This window comes from Stegostoma tigrinum, unplaced genomic scaffold (genome assembly GCF_030684315.1).
Source record: "Stegostoma tigrinum isolate sSteTig4 unplaced genomic scaffold, sSteTig4.hap1 scaffold_420, whole genome shotgun sequence".
NCBI lineage: Eukaryota > Metazoa > Chordata > Chondrichthyes > Orectolobiformes > Stegostomatidae > Stegostoma > Stegostoma tigrinum.
Window position 1 is genome coordinate 62,840 of NW_026728348.1, and position 23,789 is coordinate 86,628.

The 23,789-nt window shown below is 55.4% G+C and overlaps 1 protein-coding gene across 2 annotated transcripts; it reads left to right on the forward strand.

The window, feature by feature from the left end:
• The first annotated feature begins 1,523 nt into the window (after window positions 1-1,523).
• LOC125450558 (CD276 antigen-like) lies at window positions 1,524-23,338 on the forward strand. Of its 2 annotated transcripts, XM_059644016.1 has the most exons (6): window positions 1,524-2,952; window positions 15,037-15,265; window positions 17,295-17,372; window positions 20,549-20,896; window positions 22,019-22,306; window positions 23,076-23,338. In XM_059644016.1, exons 2-6 carry the CDS (start codon window positions 15,100-15,102, stop codon window positions 23,222-23,224), a joined length of 1,029 nt encoding a protein of 342 aa, XP_059499999.1. In that variant the 5' UTR covers window positions 1,524-2,952; window positions 15,037-15,099; the 3' UTR covers window positions 23,225-23,338. The 2 variants fall into 2 exon arrangements, with proteins under 2 accessions (XP_059499999.1, XP_059500000.1); XM_059644017.1 differs by lacking the exons at window positions 1,524-2,952; window positions 15,037-15,265 and adding an exon at window positions 16,277-16,401.
• Window positions 23,339-23,789: the final 451 nt, after the last annotated feature.

Sequence of the window (23,789 nt, forward strand, 5' to 3'; positions counted from 1 at the left end):
GAGTGAGGGAGAGTGACAGAGAGGGATTGAGGGAGAGTGACAGAGAGGGAGTGAGGGAGAGAAACAGAGAGGGAGTGAGGGACAGTGACAGAGAGGGAGTGAGAGAGAGTGACAGAGAGAGAGTGAGGGAGAGTGATGGAGATGGAGTGAAGGAGAGTGACAGAGAGGGAGTGAGGGAGAGTGATAGAGATGGAGTGAAGGAGAGTGACAGAGAGGGAGTGAGGGAGAGTAACAGAGAGGGAGTGAGGGACAGTGACAGGGAGTGAGAGAGAGTGACAAAGAGCAGGTGAGGGAGAGTGACAGAGAGCGAGTGAGGAACAGTGAGGGAGGGAGTGAGGGAGAGTGACAGAGAGGGAGTGAGAGACAGTGAGAGAGGGAGAGTGACAGAGAGGGATTGAGGGAGAGTGACAGAGAGGGAGTGAGGGAGAGTGACAGAGAGCGAGTGAGGGACAGCGACAGAGAGAGAGTGAGGGACAGTGACAGAGAGAGAGTGAGGGAGAGTGACAGAGATGGAGTTAGGGACAGTGACAGAGAGGGAGTGAGGGAGAGTGACAGGGAGTGAGGGAGATTGACAGAGAGCAAGTGAGGGACAGTGACAGAGAGAGAGTGAGGGAGAGTGACAGAGAGCGAGTGAGGGACAGTGAGGGAGGGAGTGAGGGACAGTGACAGAGAGGGAGTGAGGGAGTGAGGGACAGTGACAGAGAGGAAGTGAGAGACAGTGAGAGAGGGAGTGAGGGAGAGTGACAGAGAGGGATTGAGGGAGAGTGACAGAGAGCGAGTGAGGGACAGTGACAGAGAGAGAGTGAGGGACAGTGACAGAGAGAGAGTGAGGGAGAGTGACAGAGATGGAGTGAGGAACAGTGACAGAGAGAGAGTGAGGGACAGTGACAGAGATGGAGTGAGGGAGAGTGACAGGGAGTGAGGGAGAGTGACAGAGAGCAAGTGAGGGAGAGTGACAGAGTGAGGGAGAGTGACAGAGAGCGAGTGAGGGACAGTGAGGGAGGGAGTGAGGGACAGTGAGAGAGGGAGTGAGGGAGAGTGACAGAGAGGTATTGAGGGAGAGTGACAGAGAGGGAGTGAGGGAGAGTGACAGAGAACGAGTGAGGGACAGTGACAGAGAGAGAGTGAGGGACAGTGACAGAGAGGGAGTGAGGGACAGTGACAGAGAGGGTGTGAGGAACAGTGACAGAGAGAGAGTGAGGGACAGTGACAGAGATGGAGTGAGGGAGAGTGACAGGGAGTGAGGGAGAGTGACAGAGAGCAAGTGAGGGAGAGTGACAGAGATGGAGTAAGGGAGAGTGACAGGGAGGATGTGAGGGAGAGTGACAGAGAGAGAGTGAGGGACAGTGACAGAGAGAGAGTGAGGGAGAGTGACAGAGATGGAGTGAGGGACAGTGACAGAGAGGGAGTGAGGAACAGTGACAGAGAGAGAGTGAGGGACAGTGAGGGAGGGAGTGAGGGAGAGTGACAGAGAGGGAGTGAGTGAGAGTGATGGAGATTGAGTGAGGGAGAGTGACAGAGAGGGAGTGAGGGAGAGTGACAGAGAGGTATTGAGGGAGAGTGACAGAGAGGGAGTGAGGGAGAGTGACAGAGAACGAGTGAGGGACAGGGACAGAGAGAGAGTGAGGGACAGTGACAGAGAGGGAATGAGGGACAGTGACAGAGAGGGTGTGAGGAACAGTGACAGAGAGAGAGTGAGGGACAGTGACAGAGATGGAGTGAGGGAGAGTGACAGGGAGTGAGGGAGAGTGACAGAGAGCAAGTGAGGGAGAGTGACAGAGATGGAGTAAGGGAGAGTGACAGGGAGGATGTGAGGGAGAGTGACAGAGAGAGAGTGAGGGACAGTGACAGAGAGAGAGTGAGGGAGAGTGACAGAGATGGAGTGAGGGACAGTGACAGAGAGGGAGTGAGGAACAGTGACAGAGAGAGAGTGAGGGACAGTGAGGGAGGGAGTGAGGGACAGTGACAGAGAGGGAGTGAGTGAGAGTGATGGAGATGGAGTGAGGGAGAGTGACAGAGAGGGAGTGAGGGAGAGTGACAGAGAGGTATTGAGGGAGAGTGACAGAGAGGGAGTGAGGGAGAGTGACAGAGAACGAGTGAGGGACAGTGACAGAGAGAGAGTGAGGGACAGTGACAGAGAGGGAATGAGGGACAGTGACAGAGAGGGTGTGAGGAACAGTGACAGAGAGAGAGTGAGGGACAGTGACAGAGATGGAGTGAGGGAGAGTGACAGGGAGTGAGGGAGAGTGACAGAGAGCAAGTGAGGGAGAGTGACAGAGATGGAGTAAGGGAGAGTGACAGGGAGGGTGTGAGGGAGAGTGACAGAGAGAGAGTGAGGGACAGTGACAGAGAGAGAGTGAGGGAGAGTGACAGAGATGGAGTGAGGGACAGTGACAGAGAGGGAGTGAGGAACAGTGACAGAGAGAGAGTGAGGGACAGTGAGGGAGGGAGTGAGGGACAGTGACAGAGAGGGAGTGAGTGAGAGTGATGGAGATGGACTGAGGGAGAGTGACAGAGAGGGAGTGAGGGAGAGTGACAGAGATGGAGTGAGGGAGAGTTTCAGAGAGGGAGTCAATCTCGAAGAGCCAGCGACACGGCGAGAGAGAGAGAGATTGAGTCATAAATATAGAGAGGGAGAGAGAGGATGGAACACTGAGGAAAAGAGAGCTAGGAGGTGCCTGAGAGTGACAAGTACAAACAGAGAGAGAGAGATGGGCAGAGGAATCTGTAAACTTCAAATAACGTTTTACACAAAGTGGTAACTGACAGAAGTCCGTTCCCAGGATCAGCAGCATTCACATAGATCTGCAACAAAAGCAGGAAGTTGCTGGAAAAGCTCAGCAGGTCCTGGTAGCATCGGTGAAGAGAAAAACAGAGTTAACGTTTCAGGACCGGTGACCTTTCTCAGAACCAGCTCAGTCCCCAGATCAGCTCGGAGTTGGCTGTAAACAGGTACCTGCCTCTCTCTCTCTCTCTCTGTCCCTGTCTCTGTTTCTCTCTGCCCTGTCTCGCTCTCTCACTGTCTCTGTCCCTGTCTCTCTCTCTCTCTCTGTCTCTGTCCCTGTCTCTCTCTCTCTCTCTTTCTCTCTGTCTCAGTCCCTGTGTCTCTCTGTCCCTGTCTCCCTCTCTCTCTGTCCCTATCTCTCTCTGTCTCTCTCTCTGTTCCTGTCTCTCTCTCTGTCTCTGTCCCTGTCTCTCTCTGTCCCTGTCTCTCTCTGTCCCTGTCTCCCTCTCTCTCTGTCCCTATCTCTCTCTGTCTCTCTCTCTGTTCCTGTCTCTCTCTCTGTCTCTGTCCCTGTGTCTCTCTGTCCCTGTGTCTCTCTGTCCCTGTCTCCCTCTCTCTCTGTCCCTATCTCTCTCTGTCTCTCTCTCTGTTCCTGTCTCTCTCTCTGTCTCTGTCCCTGTGTCTCTCTGTCCCTGTCTCTCTCTGTCCCTGTCTCCCTCTCTCTCTGTCCCTATCTCTCTCTGTCTCTCTCTCTGTTCCTGTCTCTCTCTCTGTCTCTGTCCCTGTCTCTCTCTGTCCCTGTCTCTCTCTGTCCCTGTCTCCCTCTCTCTCCCTATCTCTCTCTGTCTCTCTCTCTGTTCCTGTCTCTCTCTCTGTCTCTGTCCCTGTGTCTCTCTGTCCCTGTCTCTCTCTGTCCCTGTCTCCCTCTCTCTCTGTCCCTATCTCTCTCTGTCTCTCTCTCTGTTCCTGTCTCTCTCTCTGTCTCTGTCCCTGTCTCTCTCTGTCCCTGTCTCTCTCTCTCTGTCTCTCTCTCTGTCCCTGTGTCTCTCTGTCCCTGTCTCCCTCTCTCTCTGTCCCTATCTCTCTCTGTCTCTCTCTCTGTTCCTGTCTCTCTCTCTGTCTCTGTCCCTGTCTCCCTCTCTCTCTGTCTCTCTCTCTGTTCCTGTCTCTCTCTCTGTCTCTGTCCCTGTCTCTCTCTGTCCCTGTCTCCCTCTCTCTCTGTCTCTCTCTCTGTTCCTGTCTCTCTCTCTCTCTCTGTCCCTGTGTCTCTCTGTCCCTGTCTCCCTATCTCTCTCTGTCTCTCTCTCTGTTCCTGTCTCTCTCTCTCTGTCTCTCTCTGACCCTGTTTCTCTGTGTGTGTCTCTCTCTCTGTCTGTCTCTCCCCCTCTCTCTATCCCTGTCTCTCTCTCCCTCTTTCTGACCCTGTTTCTCTTTGTCCCCGTCTCTCTCTCTCTCTGTCTGTCTGGAGAGTGGAAACCGCGTCGGTTGAAGCTGTGATTGGGACCATCAGCCGTAGGGCCCTGCCCAGATTCTGGGAACAACAGTCACTTTGTTTTTTGTTCGGGGGGGAACGGGGGTTGGTACTGCAGCAGGATCCCACCAATTCATAGCAGTGATCCCTCTTCATCCTGTGCTGATCCCTCTCACTCACACACAGATCCCTCTCACACCCAGATCCCTCTCACACCCAGATCCCTCTCACACCCAGATCCCTCTCACACCCAGATCCCTCTCACTCACACCCAGATCCCTCTCACACCCAGATCCCTCTCACACCCAGATCCCTCTCCCTCACACCCAGATCCCTCTCACACCCAGATCCCTCTCACTCACACCCAGATCCCTCTCACACCCAGATCCCTCTCACACCCAGATCCCTCTCACTCACACCCAGATCCCTCTCACACCCAGATCCCTCTCACACCCAGATCCCTCTCACTCACACCCAGATCCCTCTCACACCCAGATCCCTCTCACACCCAGATCCCTCTCACTCACACCCAGATCCCTCTCACACCCAGATCCCTCTCACACCCAGATCCCTCTCACTCACACCCAGATCCCTCTCACACCCAGATCCCTCTCACACCCAGATCCCTCTCACTCACACCCAGATCCCTCTCACACCCAGATCCCTATCACACCCAGATCCCTCTCACACCCAAATACCCGTCACACCCAGATCCCTCTCACTCACACCCAGATCCCTCTCACACCCAGATCCCTGTCACACCCAGATCCCTCTCACTCACACCCAGATCCCTCTCACACCCAGATCCCTGTCACACCCAGATCCCTCTCACTCACACACAGATCCCTCTCACACCCAGATCCCTGTCACACCCAGATCCCTCTCACTCACACACAGATCCCTCTCACACCCAGATCCCTGTCACACCCAGATCCCTCTCACTCACACACAGATCCCTCTCACACCCAGATCCCTGTCACACCCAGATCCCTCTCACTCACACACAGATCCCTCTCACACCCAGATCCCTCTCACTCACACACAGATCCCTCTCACACCCAGATCCCTGTCACACCCAGATCCCTCTCACTCACACACAGATCCCTCTCACACCCAGATCCCTGTCACACCCAGATCCCTCTCACTCACACACAGATCCCTCTCACACCCAGATCCCTGTCACACCCAGATCCCTCTCACTCACACCCAGATCCCTCTCACACCCAGATCCCTGTCACACCCAGATCCCTCTCACTCACACCCAGATCCCTCTCACTCACACCCAGATCCCTCTCACACCCAGATCCCTGTCACACCCAGATCCCTCTCACTCACACCCAGATCCCTGTCACACCCAGATCCCTCTTACTCACACCCAGATCCATCTCACACCCAGATCCCTGTCACACCCAGATCCCTCTCAGTCACACCCAGATCCCTCTCACACCCAGATCCCTCTCACACCCAGACCCCTCTCACACCCAGATACCCGTCACACCCAGATCCCTCTCACACCCAGACCCCTCTCACACCCAGATACCGGTCACACCCAGATCCCTGTCACACCCAGATCCCTCTCACGCCCAGATCCCTGTCACACCCAGATCCCTCTCACACCCAGATCCCTCTCACACCCAGACCCCTCTCACACCCAGATCCCCGTCACACCCAGATCTCTGTCACACCCAGACCCCTCTCACACCCAGATACCCGTCACACCCAGATCCCTGTCACACCCATATCCCACTCATGCCCAGATCCCTGTCACACCCAGATCCCTCTCACACCCAGATCCCTCTCACACCCAGACCCCTCTCACACCCAGATCCCTCTCACGCCCAGATCCCTGTCACACCCAGATCCCTGTCACACCCATATCCCACACATGCCCAGATCCCTGTCACACCCAGATCCCCGTCACACCTAGATCCCTCTCACACCCAGATCCCCATCACACCCAGATACCCGTCACACCCAGATCTCTGTCACACCCAGATCCCTCTCACACCCAGATCCCTCTCACACCCAGATCCCCGTCACACCCAGATCCCTGTCACACCCAGATCCCCATCACACCCAGATCCCTCTCACACCCAGATCTCTGTCACACCCAGATCCCCTCACACCCAGATCTCTGTCACACCCAGATCCCCTCACACCCAGATCCCTTTCACACCCAGATCCCGGTCACACCCAGAACCCTCTGACACCCAAATCCCTTTCACACCCAGATCCCCGTCACACCCAGATCCCTCTGACACCCAAATCCCTCTCACACCCAGATCCCTCTCACATCCAGATCCCTGTCACTCCCAGATCCCCATCGCACCCAGATCCCTGTCAGTCCCAGATCCCGGTCACACCCAGATCCCCGTCACACCTAGATCCCCATCAGACACAGATCCCTTTCACACCCAGATCCGTCTGACACCCAGATCCCTTTCACTCCCAGATCCTTATCACACCCAGATCCCCATCACACCCAGATCCCTTTCACACCCAGATCCCCGTCACACCCAGATCCCCATCACACCCAGATCCCTCTCACACTCAGATCCCTCTCACACCCAGATCCCTCTCACACCCAGATCCCTCTCACACCCAGATCTCTGTCACACCCAGATCCCCTCACACCCAGATCCCTCTGATACCCAAATCCCTTCCACACCCAGATTCCCGTCCCACCCAGATCCCTCTGACACCCAAATCCCTCTCACATCCAGATCCCTGTCACTCCCAGATCCCTGTCACACCCAGATCCCTTTCACACCCAGATCCCTCTCACACCCAGACCCCTCTCACACCCAGATCCCCGTCACACCCAGATCTCTGTCACACCCAGATCCCTCTCACACCCAGATCCCTCTCACACCCAGATCCCTGTCACGCCCAGATCCCTGTCACACCCAGATCCCTCTCACACCCAGATCCCTCTCACACCCAGATCCCCGTCACACCCAGATCCCTGTCACGCCCAGATCCCTGTCACACCCAGATCTCTGCCACACCCAGATCCGACTCATGCCCAGATTGCTCACAACACGGACGCCCTCGCTCATTCCCTCCCGGTGATCTCAGCCTGCACTGTTCTCAATCTGTTTCCTTCCAGTGCTGTTGCTGAGAGTTGGTGGGTGGTGGGAGTGGGATGTTTGTGGGCGCGGTGCCAGTCCAGATCCCTGTCACTCCCAGATGCCGGTCACACCCAGATCCCCGTCACACCCAGATCCCTCTCACACCCAGATCCCTCTCACACCCAGACCCCTCTCACACCCAGATACCCGTCACACCCAGATCCCTCTCACACCCAGACCCCTCTCACACCCAGATACCGGTCACACCCAGATCCCTGTCACACCCAGATCCCTCTCACGCCCAGATCCCTGTCACACCCAGATCCCTCTCACACCCAGATCCCTCTCACACCCAGACCCCTCTCACACCCAGATCCCCGTCACACCCAGATCTCTGTCACACCCAGATCCCTCTCACACCCAGATCCCTCTCACACCCAGATCCCCGTCACACCCAGATCCCTGTCACACCCAGATCCCCATCACACCCAGATCAGTCTCACAGTCAGATCCCTCTCACACTCAGATCCCTCTCACACCCAGATCTCTGTCATACCCAGACCCCCTCACACCCAGATCCCTGTCACACCCAGATCTCTGTCACACCCAGATCCCCTCACACCCAGATCTCTGTCACACCCAGATCCCCTCACACCCAGATCCCTTTCACACCCAGATCCCGGTCACACCCAGAACCCTCTGACACCCAAATCCCTTTCACACCCAGATCCCCGTCACACCCAGATCCCTCTGACACCCAAATCCCTCTCACACCCAGATCCCTCTCACATCCAGATCCCTGTCACTCCCAGATCCCCATCACACCCAGATCCCTGTCAGTCCCAGATCCCGGTCACACCCAGATCCCCGTCACACCTAGATCCCCATCAGACACAGATCCCTTTCACACCCAGATCCGTCTGACACCCAGATCCCTTTCACTCCCAGATCCTTATCACACCCAGATCCCCATCACACCCAGATCCCTTTCACACCCAGATCCCCGTCACACCCAGATCCCCATCACACCCAGATCCCTCTCACACTCAGATCCCTTTCACACCCAGATCCCTCTCACACACAGATACCTCATTCACACCCAGATCCCTGACACACCCAGATCCCCATCATACCCAGATCCCCGTCACACCCAGATCCCTGTCACGCCCAGATCCCTGTCACACCCAGATCTCTGCCACACCCAGATCCGACTCATGCCCAGATTGCTCACAACACGGACGCCCTCGCTCATTCCCTCCCGGTGATCTCAGCCTGCACTGTTCTCAATCTGTTTCCTTCCAGTGCTGTTGCTGAGAGTTGGTGGGTGGTGGGAGTGGGATGTTTGTGGGCGCGGTGCCAGTCCAGATCCCTGTCACTCCCAGATGCCGGTCACACCCAGATCCCCGTCACACCCAGATCCCTCTCACACCCAGATCCCTCTCACACCCAGACCCCTCTCACACCCAGATACCCGTCACACCCAGATCCCTCTCACACCCAGACCCCTCTCACACCCAGATACCCGTCACACCCAGATCCCTGTCACACCCAGATCCCTCTCACGCCCAGATCCCTGTCACACCCAGATCCCTCTCACACCCAGATCCCTCTCACACCCAGACCCCTCTCACACCCAGATCCCCGTCACACCCAGATCTCTGTCACACCCAGATCCCTCTCACACCCAGATCCCTCTCACACCCAGATCCCCGTCACACCCAGATCCCTGTCACACCCAGATCCCCATCACACCCAGATCCCTCTCACACCCAGATCCCCGTCACACCCAGATCCCTCTGACACCCAAATCCCTCTCACACCCAGATCCCTCTCACATCCAGATCCCTGTCACTCCCAGATCCCCATCACACCCAGATCCCTGTCAGTCCCAGATCCCGGTCACACCCAGATCCCCGTCACACCTAGATCCCCATCAGACACAGATCCCTTTCACACCCAGATCCCTGTCACACCCAGATCCCCATCACACCCAGATCCCCATCACACCCAGATCCTTCTCACACCCAGATCCCCGTCACACCCAGATCCCTCTGACACCCAAATCCCTCTCACACCCAGATCCCTCTCACATCCAGATCCCTGTCACTCCCAGATCCCCATCACACCCAGATCCCTGTCAGTCCCAGATCCCGGTCACACCCAGATCCCCGTCACACCTAGATCCCCATCAGACACAGATCCCTCTCACACCCAGATCCCTCTCACACCCAGACCCCTCTCACACCCAGATCCCCGTCACACCCAGATCTCTGTCACACCCAGATCCCTCTCACACCCAGATCCCTCTCACACCCAGATCCCCGTCACACCCAGATCCCTGTCACACCCAGATCCCCATCACACCCAGATCCCTCTCACACTCAGATCCCGGTCACACCCAGATCCCCGTCACACCTAGATCTCTGTCATACCCAGACCCCCTCACACCCAGATCCCTGTCACACCCAGATCTCTGTCACACCCAGATCCCCTCACACCCAGATCTCTGTCACACCCAGATCCCCTCACACCCAGATCCCTTTCACACCCAGATCCCGGTCACACCCAGAACCCTCTGACACCCAAATCCCTTTCACACCCAGATCCCCGTCACACCCAGATCCCTCTGACACCCAAATCCCTCTCACACCCAGATCCCTCTCACATCCAGATCCCTGTCACTCCCAGATCCCCATCACACCCAGATCCCTGTCAGTCCCAGATCCCAGTCACACCCAGATCCCCGTCACACCTAGATCCCCATCAGACACAGATCCCTTTCACACCCAGATCCGTCTGACACCCAGATCCCTTTCACTCCCAGATCCTTATCACACCCAGATCCCCGTCACACCCAGATCCCCATCACACCCAGATCCCTCTCACACTCAGATCCCTCTCACACCCAGATCCCTCTCACACCCAGATCCCTCTCACACCCAGATCTCTGTCACACCCAGATCCCCTCACACCCAGATCCCTCTGATACCCAAATCCCTTCCACACCCAGATTCCCGTCCCACCCAGATCCCTCTGACACCCAAATCCCTCTCACATCCAGATCCCTGTCACTCCCAGATCCCTGTCACACCCAGATCCCTTTCACACCCAGATCCCTCTCACACACAGATACCTCATTCACACCCAGATCCCTGACACACCCAGATCCCCATCATACCCAGATCCCCGTCACACCCAGATCCCTGTCACGCCCAGATCCCTGTCACACCCAGATCTCTGCCACACCCAGATCCGACTCATGCCCAGATTGCTCACAACACGGACGCCCTCGCTCATTCCCTCCCGGTGATCTCAGCCTGCACTGTTCTCAATCTGTTTCCTTCCAGTGCTGTTGCTGAGAGTTGGTGGGTGGTGGGAGTGGGATGTTTGTGGGCGCGGTGCCAGTCCAGATCCCTGTCACTCCCAGATGCCGGTCACACCCAGATCCCCGTCACACCCAGATCCCTCTCACACCCAGATCCCTCTCACACCCAGACCCCTCTCACACCCAGATACCCGTCACACCCAGATCCCTCTCACACCCAGACCCCTCTCACACCCAGATACCCGTCACACCCAGATCCCTGTCACACCCAGATCCCTCTCACGCCCAGATCCCTGTCACACCCAGATCCCTCTCACACCCAGATCCCTCTCACACCCAGACCCCTCTCACACCCAGATACCCGTCACACCCAGATCCCTCTCACACCCAGACCCCTCTCACACCCAGATACCCGTCACACCCAGATCCCTGTCACACCCAGATCCCTCTCACGCCCAGATCCCTGTCACACCCAGATCCCTGTCACACCCAGATCCCTGTCACACCCATATCCCACACATGCCCAGATCCCTGTCACACCCAGATCCCCGTCACACCTAGATCCCTCTCACACCCAGATCCCCATCACACCCAGATCCCCGTCACACCCAGATCTCTGTCACACCCAGATCCCTCTCACACCCAGATCCCTCTCACACTCAGATCCCTCTCACACTCAGATTCCTCTCACACCCAGATCACTGTCACACCCAGATCCCCTCACACCCAGATCCCTGTCACACCCAGATCTCTGTCACACCCAGATCCCCTCACACCCAGATCCCTTTCACACCCAGATCCCCGTCACACCCAGATCCATCTCACACCCAGATCCCTCTCACACCCAGACCCCTCTCACACCCAGATACCCTTCACACCCATATCCCACTCATGCCCAGATCCCTGTCACACCCAGATCCCCGTCACACCCAGATCCCTGTCACTCCCAGATGCCGGTCACACCCAGATCCCTGTCACACTCAGATCCCTCTCACACCCAGACCCCTCTCACACCCAGATACCCGTCACACCCAGATCCCTGTCACACCCAGATCCCTCTCACGCCCAGATCCCTGTCACACCCAGATCCCTCTCACACCCAGATACCTCTCACACCCAGACCCCTGTCACACCCAGATACCCGTCACACCCAGATCCCTGCCACACCCAGATCCCTCTCACGCCCAGATCCCTGTCACACCCAGATCCATGTCACACCCAGATCCCTGTCACACCCATATCCCACACATGCCCAGATCCCTGTCACACCCAGATCCCCGTCACACCCAGATCTCTGTCACACCCAGATCCCTCTCACACCCAGATCCCTCTCACACCCAGATCCCCGTCACACCCAGATCCCTGTCACACCCAGATCCCCATCACACCCAGATCCCTCTCACACTCAGATCCCTCTCACACTCAGATCCCTCTCACACCCAGATCTCTGTCACACCCAGATCCCCTCACACCCAGATCCCTGTCACACCCAGATCTCTGTCACACCCAGATCCCCTCACACCCAGATCCCTTTCACACCCAGATCCCGGTCACACCCAGAACCCTCTGACACCCAAATCCCTTTCACACCCAGATCCCCGTCACACCCAGATCCCTCTGACACCCAAATCCCTCTCACACCCAGATCCCTCTCACATCCAGATCCCTGTCACTCCCAGATCCCCATCACACCCAGATCCCTGTCAGTCCCAGATCCCGGTCACACCCAGATCCCCGTCACACCTAGATCCCCATCACACCCAGATCCGTCTGACACCCAGATCCCTTTCACACCCAGATCCCTATCACACCCAGATCCCCATCACACCCAGATCCCTTTCACACCCAGATCCCCGTCACACCCAGATCCCTCTCACACCCAGATCCCCGTCACACCCAGATCCCTCTCACACCCAGATCTCTGTCACACCCAGATCTCTGTCACACCCAGATCCCCTCACACCCAGATCCCTCTGACACCCAAATCCCTTCCACACCCAGATTCCCGTCCCACCCAGATCCCTCTGACACCCAAATCCCTCTCACATCCAGATCCCTGTCACTCCCAGATCCCCGTCACACCCAGATCCCTTTCACACCCAGATCCCTCTCACACACAGATACCTCATTCACACCCAGATCCCTGACACACCCAGATCCCCATCATACCCAGATCCCTGTCACACCCAGATCCCTGTCACACCCAGATCCCTCTCACGCCCAGATCCCTGTCACACCCAGATCCCTCTCACACCCAGATCCCTCTCACACCCAGACCCCTCTCACACCCAGATCCCCGTCACACCCAGATCCCTGTCACGCCCAGATCCCTGTCACACCCAGATCTCTGCCACACCCAGATCCGACTCATGCCCAGATTGCTCACAACACGGACGCCCTCGCTCATTCCCTCCCGGTGATCTCAGCCTGCACTGTTCTCAATCTGTTTCCTTCCAGTGCTGTTGCTGAGAGTTGGTGGGTGGTGGGAGTGGGATGTTTGTGGGCGCGGTGCCAGTCCAGATCCCTGTCACTCCCAGATGCCGGTCACACCCAGATCCCCGTCACACCCAGATCCCTCTCACACCCAGATCCCTCTCACACCCAGACCCCTCTCACACCCAGATACCCGTCACACCCAGATCCCTCTCACACCCAGACCCCTCTCACACCCAGATACCCGTCACACCCAGATCCCTGTCACACCCACATCCCTCTCACACCCAGATCCCTCTCACACCCAGATCCCTCTCACACCCAGACCCCTCTCACACCCAGATACCCGTCACACCCAGATCCCTCTCACACCCAGACCCCTCTCACACCCAGATACCCGTCACACCCAGATCCCTTTCACACCCAGATCCCTCTCACACACAGATACCTCATTCACACCCAGATCCCTGACACACCCAGATCCCCATCATACCCAGATCCCCGTCACACCCAGATCCCTGTCACCCCCAGATCCCTGTCACACCCAGATCTCTGCCACACCCAGATCCGACTCATGCCCAGATTGCTCACAACCGGACGCCCTCGCTCATTCCCTCCCGGTGATCTCAGCCTGCACTGTTCTCAATCTGTTTCCTTCCAGTGCTGTTGCTGAGAGTTGGTGGGTGGTGGGAGTGGGATGTTTGTGGGCGCGGTGCCAGTCCAGTGGGGGCTGGATAGTGTCGAGCTTCTTGAATGTTGTTGGAGCTGCGCCCCATCCAGGGGCAAGTGGGGGGTATAGTCTTGTACCTCCTTAAACAAGCTTGACAGCTCTGACTACAATGATGTGACTGTAGTCACACAGGCCTCCCACAAACACGGCGCCATCGAATGTGCAAAAACCAGAAACCAGTGCCAACCTTTAATCAGAAATGAGTCATAATATCCTTCAGTATTAAATGATATTCTCTCCAATCCTATTAGGCCCCTTATCTTGACAATCTTTCCTGAATCTCCTGTAGATTAATGAACTCCCCACGCTCCCTGCCTGTGATTCAGTGAGGGTGCCGATGTCTCTCTCTCTCTCTGTACAGTGAGCTGGTCTCTACATCTGGCCTCGCTGATCTGCTCCAGGCCCACAGGGAAGTCTTATTTTTATATTCTTTCTGGTAACCATTGGGTCGTTCTACAACATTAGCCAGCCAGGAGATCCTGCTTCATGGCTAACTGATGGCTTTGTTAACGACTGAATGTCCTTTCCTCCATTGTTTAACATCTGGTTCTCATTTGCTGTGTTTGCATGCCCGTTTTGTTCAGCTGTTGAGATGCCTCTATCCGGTGGGGTGATGGGTGGGGGGCAGGGGGCTGGGGTGTCCTTTACATGTTGCTAATGTCCTTAATGGAATTTTAGTGTTGTGGCTTCAGTATTTTCCGAAGCCAATTAACACACTCCCATCTGACTGTTTCGCCAAATGGACTTGAATTAGGTTCACGTTCGCACTCAGAGTCTCACATCATATGGAAACAGACCCTTCGGCCCAACCGGTCTGTGCTGACCATAATCCTAAACTAAGCTACTCCCAGCTGCCTGCTCCTGGGCCATGTCCCTCCAAACCTTTCCCTATCCATGTCCTTATCCAAATGTCTTTTAAACTCTGTAACTGTCCCCACACCCACCACTTCCTCAGGAAGCTCATTCTGCACACGGACCACACTCTGTGTGAATAAATTGCCCCCCACGTCTTGTATTAACCCCTCTCCTCTCATGTTAAAGGTGTGTCCCCTTGTCTTGAAATCCCCCACCCTAGAGGAAAGACACCGACCATTAACGCTACCTGTGCCCCTCATGATTTTGTAAACTTCAATCAGGTCGCCCCTCAACCTCCAACACTCCAGTGAACAATGTCTCAGCCTATCCAGCTTCTCCCTGTAGCTCAATCCCTCCGCACCTGGCAACATCCTGGTAAATCTCTCCCAAACCCTCTCCAGTTTAATAATGTCCTTCCCATAACAGGGTAACCAGAGCTGGACCCCGTGCTCCAGAAGAGGCCTCACCCACGTCCTGTACAACCTCAACATGACGTCCCCAACTGACACCCAAACGCACGACACAACAGAGAGGCCCTGGCTGCAGTCTGAGAATAAGGGGGAGGCCATTCAGGACGGAGATGGGGAAGAATTTCTTCACTCAGAGAGTCGTGAGCCTCTGGGATTCTCTCCCACTGTCAGGGTCAGTTCATTAGGTACGTTCAAGGGGGAGGTGGGCATGGACCTTCTGGCTAAAGGGATCAGTGGGTGTGGGGGGCAGGGTGTGAATGGGATACTGAGATTGCATGATCAGCCACGATCACATTGAGTGGTGGAGCAGGCCGGAAGGGCCGAATGGCCTGAAGTTGCACCTCTGTTTGATGTTTGTTTTTGGCCGGTAGGCCAGGCTTCAGCTGCAGAGGGTCGCCTCATTGACGCCGCCATCTTGAAGCGGCCTCGGGGAAAGCCACATGCACCACTGCACCCGCTCCCCGCTCTCACCGCGTCCCCCCCCCCGCCACCAACAGGTAAATAACACAAAACAAAAACCCAAAAGGAAAGGAAAATAAGGAGAAAGGAAAGAGCCGAAGCAAAACTAAAGCCAAGAAGGAAAACAGAAGGCCTCAGGTGAGGGCCCACACACCGCCCTGTTAGTTGGCTCCAGGCCCCTGGGGTGGGCTGAGAGGGTGGTATTCAGTACTCCCTTTCTGTTTGGTTGCTAACGCCGGGCGATCAAGTCATTCATGAGTCAACTGCTGTGCGTGAGACAGTCAGTGAGTTCGACATCACAGGTTCCAGCTTCATTCACAATTGGTCTGTTGTCAGGAAATGGAACGACGAGAGGCTAACCCCACAGAATAATTAGTCAAACTGAATCACAACATTTCTGCATCAGGACACTCATTCAGCAAGTTAACCTCGTGTGAACTGACTCAATCACGTAGCAAAAACACAGGCATTCTCTCAAATGTCACACACAAATTCAGCAAGCAGAACGATGGCCATCAGTCAGCTCTGTTGGCCAGGCAGCTGGGACAGTGAGACCGAACGAAGCCAACTCATACACTCAATTGCTGCTTTGTCTGAGGTGCCACCTCCCAACCATCTCCCCTCTCCTCACCATCAGTGACGCACGCATTAAACTACCACCAGTAAACTCCCAGTGCTGAGGGAGCGGGCACTGTCAGAGGGTCAGTGCTGAGGGAGCGGGCACTGTCGGAGGGTCAGTGCTGAGGGAGCGGGCACTGTCGGAGGGTCAGTGCTGAGGGAGCGGGCACTGTCGGAGGGTCAGTGCTGAGGGAGCGGGCACTGTCGGAGGGTCAGTGCTGAGGGAGCGCCACACAGTTGGAGGGTCAGTGTTGACGGAGCACCGCACTGTCGGATGGTCAGTGCTGAGGGAGAGGGCACGGTCGGAGGGTCAGTGCTGAGGGAGTGCCGCACTGTCGGAGGGCCAGTGCTGTGGGAGCGGGCACTGTCAGAGGGTCAGTGCTGAGGGAGTGTGCACTGTCGGAGTGTCAGTGCTGAGTGAGCACCGCACTGTCGGATGGTCAGTGCTGAGGGAGAGGGCACGGTCGGAGGGTCAGTGCTGAGGGAGCGCCGCACTGTCGGAGGGTCAGTGCTGAGGGAGTGCCACACTGTCGGAGGGTCAGTGCTGAGGGAGCGCCGCACTGTTGGAGGGCCAGTGCTGAGGGAGTGGGCACTGTCAGAGGGTCAGTGCTGAGGGAGCGGGCACTGTCGGAGGGTCAGTGGTGAGGGAGTGGGCACTGTTGGAGGGTCAACGCTGAGGGAGCGCCACACTGTCGGAGGGTCAGTGCTGAGGGAGCACCGCACTGTCAGAGGGTCAGTGCTGAGGGAGCACCGCACTGTCGGAGGGTCAGTGCTGAGGGACCGGGCACTGTCAGAGGGTCAGTGCTGAGGGAGCGGGCACTGTCGGAGGGTCAGTGCTGAGGGAGCGGGCACTGTCGGAGGGTCAGTGCTGAGGGAGTGGGCACTGTCGGAGACTCAGTGCTGAGGGAGTGGGCACTGTCGGAGGGTCAGTGCTGAGGGAGTGGGCACTGTCGGAGGGTCAGTGCTGAGGGAGTGGGCACTGTCGGAGGGTCAGTGCTGAGGGAGTGGGCACTGTCGGAGGGTCAGTGCTGAGGGAGTGGGCACTGTCGGAGGGTGAGTGCTGAGGGAGTGGGCACTGTCGGAGGGTCAGTGCTGAGGGAGTGATGAATGCTGAAGATTCCCTGATTTCTCTTTCAGGAATGTGTGAATCATGTGGTTTCGGGTTGGTTGGGCTCTCCCCCATTGTTATCATCTTACAGCTACTTGCTCTGAACAGTGAGTATCTCCATCCTGGCAGTCAGTTGCTCTGTCCCATCCACTCTGTCTATGCTGCTCGCACCCCCATCGCACACTGCCGGGGCCCAGAATGCATTCAGGGAAGGTACTTGGGTGAAACTGAGAAATGAGAAAATGGTGGTCACCTTATTGGGACTGTACTATGGACCCCCTCCTCCCGGTAATTAGCGGGAAATTGGAAAAAAAATTGTAAGGAGATATCTGTGAGTATAATAGGGCGGTTATAGTTGGGGATTCAAACTTTCCAAACATAGCCTGGGTCTGCCACAGTGTTAAGGACTTGGAGAGAGAGGGATTTGTTAAGCTTGTAGCGAAGGAGCTACACCAGACTGACTGTGGGGGAATAAGGCAGGGTGAGTGCACGAGGTGTCAGTGGAGAAGAACTTTGCGGCCAGTGACCATCATTCTATTCATTTTAAAATAGTGATGGAACGGATCAAAAAGCTGGCGTTCTATCTTGGAGGAAGGCCAATTTTGAGGGTATTCGGCAAGCACTTTTAGAAGTGATTTCAGGGGCAGATATTCGCAGATAAAGGGACAGCTGGAAAATGGGAAGCCGTCAGAAATGGGATAATGAGAGTCCAGATACAGTATGTTCCTGTTAGGGTGACATTCCGGGCTGGTCGGTGTAGGGAATGCTGGATGTTTAGAGAAATTGAGCCTTTGGCCATGAGAAAGGAGGAAGCGTGTGTCAGGTGTGGACAGCAGGGATTGAGTGAATCCATGAAGGCAGCAGGAGTATACTCAAGAGGGAAATCAGGAAGACAAACGGGGATAGGAAATGGCTTTGGAATATAGAGTTTAAGGAGAATCCGAAGAGTAACTAAGGAGAGAATGGGGCCCCTTAAAGATCAGTAAGGCCGTCTACGTGTGGAACTGCAGGAGATGGGGGAAGATACTAAACATTTTGTATCAGAGAAGGACGCGGAAGCTAGAGAACTTGGAGAAGTAAATAGCGATATCTTGAAACATCTCCATGTTATCGAGGTGGTGGAGCTGGGTGTCTTAGAAGGTGTAAACGTGGATAAATCCCTGGGACCTGATCAGGTTTCCCCTAGACCTCTCTGGGAAGCAGGGGAAGTGATTGCTGGGAACCTCGCTGAGATATTTGTATCATCAATAGCCACAGGTGAGGTGCTGGATGACTGGAGGGTGGCTAATGTGGTCCTCCTATTTAAGAAAGGCTGTAAGGAAGAGCCAGGGAACCATAGAGCAGTGGGCCTGACATTGGTGGTGGGGAGGTTGTTGGAGGGAATCCTGAGGGACGGGATTTACATGTATTTGGAAAGGCAAGGACTGACGAGGGATAATCGACATGGCTTTGTGCCTGGGAAATGTCTCACTAACCTGATTGAGTCTCTTGAAGTAGTAACAAAGAGGATTGATGAGAGCAGAGCGGTTGGTATGATCGATACAGACTTCAGTAAGGTGTTTGACAAGGTTCTGCATTGTAAACTGATTAGCAAGGTTAGATTACATGGAATACTGAGAGAAACAGCTACTTGGATTCAGAACAGGCTTGAAGGTAGAAGGCAGAGGGTTGCTTTTCAGACTGGAGGCCTGTGACCAGCGATGTGCCACAGGGATCGGTACTGGGCCCACAGCTTTTCATCGTTTACATAAATGATCTGGATGTGAACATGGGGGGTTATGGTCAGTCAGTTTGCAGATGACACCAATATTGAAGGTGTAGTGGACAGTGAAGAAGGTTACCTCAGTACAACAGGATCTCGAATCAGATGGGCCGAAAGGCCAATGAGTGGCACATGGAGTTTAATTGAGACAAATGTGGGGGGCTGCATTTTGGAAAGGCACATCAGGGCAGGACTTATACACTTCACAGTAAGGTCCTGGGGAGTGTTACTGAACAAAGAGACCCTGGGGGGTCAGATACATAGCACCTTGAAAGTAGAGTTGCAGGCAGACAGGGCAGTGAGGAAGGTGTTCGGTACGCTCGCCTTTATTGGGCAGTGCGTTGAGTATAGGGAGTTGGGAGGGTCATGTTGGGCCTGTACAGGACATTGGTTAGGGTCACTTCTGGAATACTGTGTTCAATCCCAGTCTCCCTGCTACAGGAAGGATGGTGTGAAACTTGGAAGGGTTCAGAAAAGATTTACAGGGATGTTGCCAGGGTCAGAGAGTTTGAGCTACAGGGAGGGGCTGAATGGCCTGGGACTATTTTCCTGGAGCGTCGGGGGCCAAGGGGTGACCTTATAGAGGTTTATAAAACCATGAGGGGCATGGATAGGGTGAATAGACAAGGTCTTTCCCCCCAGGGTGGGGGAGTCCAAAACTAGAGGGGCATAGGTTTAAGGTGAGAGGGGAAAGATTTAAAAGGGACCTGAGGGGTAACTTTTTCACACAGAGGGTGGTGCGTGTGTGGAATGAGCTGCCAGAGGAAGTGGTGGGGGCTGGTACAGTTACAGCATTTAAAAGGCACCTGGATGGGGACATGGATAGGAAGGGGTTAGAGGGATATGGGCCGAATGCTGGGGAATGGGACTGGATTAATTTAGGATATCTGGGTCAGTATGGATGACCAGGGCCGAAAGGTCTGCTTCTGTGCTGTACATCTGTATGCCTCTATGATTCAATGGCTGGGACAGCATGGGGTTAGATACAGCGTAAAGCTTCCTCTACACTGTCCCCCGGCCAATACCCCCAGGACAGGGTTAGATATAGAGTAAATCTCCCTCTACACTGTCCCTCCATCAAACACTCCCAGGGACAGGGACAGCACGGGGTTAGATACAGAGTAAAGCTCCCTCTACACTGTCTCCCATCAAACACTCCCAGGGACAGGAACAGCACGGGGTTAGATACAGAGTAAATCTCCCTCTACACTGTCCCTCCATCAAACACTCCCAGGGACAGGGACAGCACGGGGTTAGATACAGAGTAAAGCTCCCTCTACACTGTCTCCCATCAAACACTCCCAGGGACAGGAACAGCACGGGGTTAGATACAGAGTAAATCTCCCTCTACACTGTCTCCCATCAAACACTCCCAGTGACAGTGACAGCACGGGGTTAGATACAGAGTAAAGCTCCCTCTACACTGTCTCCCATCAAACACTCCCAGGGACAGGGACAGCACGGGGTTAAAGACACAGTAAGGGTCCCTCTACAGTAACACACAGTGTTGTTGGGTTGCAGGATTGGCGATGGGGTCAGTGCCTGTGATAATTGCTGAGTTTGGAGACGACGTGACCATCCCGTGCACATTCAGCCTGGAGCATAACTCCTCTCGGTCCTTTCTGGTGGTTACCTGGCAACTCGCCAATACTGCCCAGGTGGTTCACAGCTACTATTACCAGGAGGAGCAGCTCGCACAGCAGGATCCCGCGTACCGCAATCGGACCAGCCTGTTTGTGGAGGAGCTGATGCTGGGGAATGCCTCGCTGAGGCTGAGGGCTGTACGCCTGGAGGATGAGGCTCAATACCTGTGTTCCATCAGCAGCATGCTCTATCGCAGCTCACACACTGTCAGCCTGCGTATTGCAGGTAACCGCTCAGCTTCATCGGACTCCAGGCCAACTGTGCACACACACACACACACACACATTTACACACTCACGCTCTGGGATGCACACTATTTCTCACACTCTCTCTCACACACACACTCACTCACACAAACGCTTACACTCCAGCACACACACTCACTCACTCTCTCACACACTCTCTCATTCTGTCTCTCTCACTCTCGCACACTCTTTTTCACTCACTCTCTCACATTCACACTCTCATTCTGTCTCATTCACTCTCTCAACTTACTCTCACACTTACACTCCAGCACACACCCTCACAGACACACTCACGGACAGACACACACACTCTCACAGAGACACATACATAGACACACACACTCAGACGCAGACAGACACACACCCTCGCACACATACACACACTCTCACAGAGACACACTCAAAAACATACTTTTACACACAAGCCAGTGAACGATATTCCATCCCCCTCCTGACTTGTGCCTTCTCAATGGTGGGACAGGCTTTGTGGGGAGTCAGGACAGGAGTCACTCGCTGCAGGATTCCCAGCCTCTGACCTGCTCTTGTAGCCGCTGTGTTTATGTGGTGGGTCCCAGTTGAGTTTCTGGTCAGTGCTAACCCCCAGGATGTGGATAGTGGGGGGTTCAGTGATGGGAACACCATCAAAAGTCAAGGGGCAGTGGATAGATTCTCACAAATTGGAGATTACAAGTGTGACAATATTTCAATGAAATAATGGAGTGAGCTGCCCTCTTGACACGCTGCAGTCCATGTGCTGGAGGGTTGACCCACAGTGTTCCTGCGGGAGGGAATTCCCGGATTCTGACCCAGCGACGCTGAAGGAACGGGGATATATTTCCCAAGTCAGGATGGGGAGGGGCTCGGAGGGGAACTTGCAGGGGGTGGTGTTCCCATGGACCTGCTGCCCCTTGTCCTTCCCGACGGAAGTGGCCGTGGGTTTGGAAGGTGCTGCCTGAGGGGCCTTGGTGAGGTTCTGCAGAGCATCTTGTAGATGGTACACACTGCTGCGGCTGAGCGTCGGTGGGGGGGGGGATGTTTGTGGGTGTGGGGGCAATTGTGGGAGGAAACAAACAGACCACCTTCTCTCTGTTGACCTCTGCAGCTCCATACAGCGAACCAAAGCTGACCCTTGATTTGGGCAACTGCCCAGACCATGGGCTGGTCCACATGGCCAGCTCAGGGGGGTATCCAAGACCAGCAGTGGAGTGGTTTGCTGCGGAAGGGAGTAATGTGACTGAGGAAAGCCAGACGATGTTGGGGACAGGCCCGAGAGGACTCTATTCCATCAACAGCAGCATTCCGATCCACCTGGGCTCCGGAAACAATTACACCTTCGTCCTCAAGAACCCACTGCTGGGGCAGCAGGTGGTCAGATTCCTGGCCATTGTGGGTGAGTCAGGCACAAGGGGTGTGGAGGCGGGATGGGGTGATGCACTGTCAGTGTTCTTGAATGCATTCCAGATCGACCAGGCACAGAGCTCTCTCCTCCATGCTCTGGGAATCTAGAATGGAAGACATTAGTGTGTTTGTTTGGGGTCAGATCAAACATTGTCAACCAGATTGTGTTGACTGTTCTAGGCCCGAAATTCAGTGTTCTAGATCAGTGCACTCAGGGAGGTGATGGTTCTAGATCAGTGTGCTCAGGGGGGTGATGGTTCGAGATCAGTGTGCTCAGACGGGTGACACTTCTGGATCAGTGGACTCAGAGGAGTGATGGTTGTAGATCAGTGCAGTCACAGGGGTGACAATTTAAGGCGGGTGTGCTCAGAGGTGACAGTTCTAGATCAGCATGTTCTGTAGGGGGAGGTGTGGTGGTGGTTCTAGATCAGTGATTGCAGTATTGTTACGGTTCTAGACCAGTCTGCTCAGAGATGTGACGGTTTGTGATCAACATGCTCTGAGAGGCGATGTTTCTAGACCATTGCACCCAGGGAGGAGACTGTTCTAGATCACTCTGCCCAGAGGGTGATCGTTCTAGACCAGTGCACTCGGGGAGGTGACAGTTCTAGATTAAGTCAGAGGGTTCCCTAGGGTGGAGGGCCTTTGAGGGCTGTCGGAGGGGAGTAAGAGGTGCGTTGGGGTGGGGTGTAGTCCGTATTGTTTGAGAGCCTGACCCCCCACCCCAACTGGGTCTGGTGTGTTTTTTTCTGTCGTTGCAGGCTCCTGCCATGGGGAGGCGATCTCGTCTGAACACAGACTGTACCCTTGTTACAGCCTCACTGTCCTTGTCCTGCTGGCCATCTCCTTCTGGTTGTTTTACTTGTTAATTCGGAGCCGGTGTGCGACTCGGAGGAACCGAACCCCCTGAAGGAGCCCAGCGTTTCGTTACCCACAGTAGGCGAGGGAACTCACTCTGCAGCCCATGGCCCCCTCCCCCCTACTCCTTCTTCCTCCAAACCCCTCCCTCCCCCTTCCTTCTCCATTTCCCCACCCCTCCCTCCTCCTCCCCTCACTTCACTTTCTCCCCTCCCTCCTCCCTACCCCTCGTCCTCCCTCCTCCATCCCCCATCCTCTCTCTTCCCCATCCCCCCCACCCTCCCTCCTCCTCTCCCTTCACTTTCTCCCCTCCCCTCCCTACACCTCCGCCCTCCCCTCCCCTCCTCCTCCCTACCCCTCCTGCCGCAGACTTCCCTTGAAGTGGTGCAGGAGGTGCATTGAGATAACGCCTGGCACGTTGCACTACACTGGATACACACTCTCTCAACGAGTCTTCTGAACCTTGATTGCTGATTGATCAAGACCCCCCCCCCCCCCACCCCACTCTGATCACCACACCCGTACCCTGGGGATTACACCTGAGGGTTCGGGGGTTGGCACTCACTGGCTGGTTTCCCCAGTGAGGGGTGGGGAGGGGGGGGGGGGGGCGTACCCCC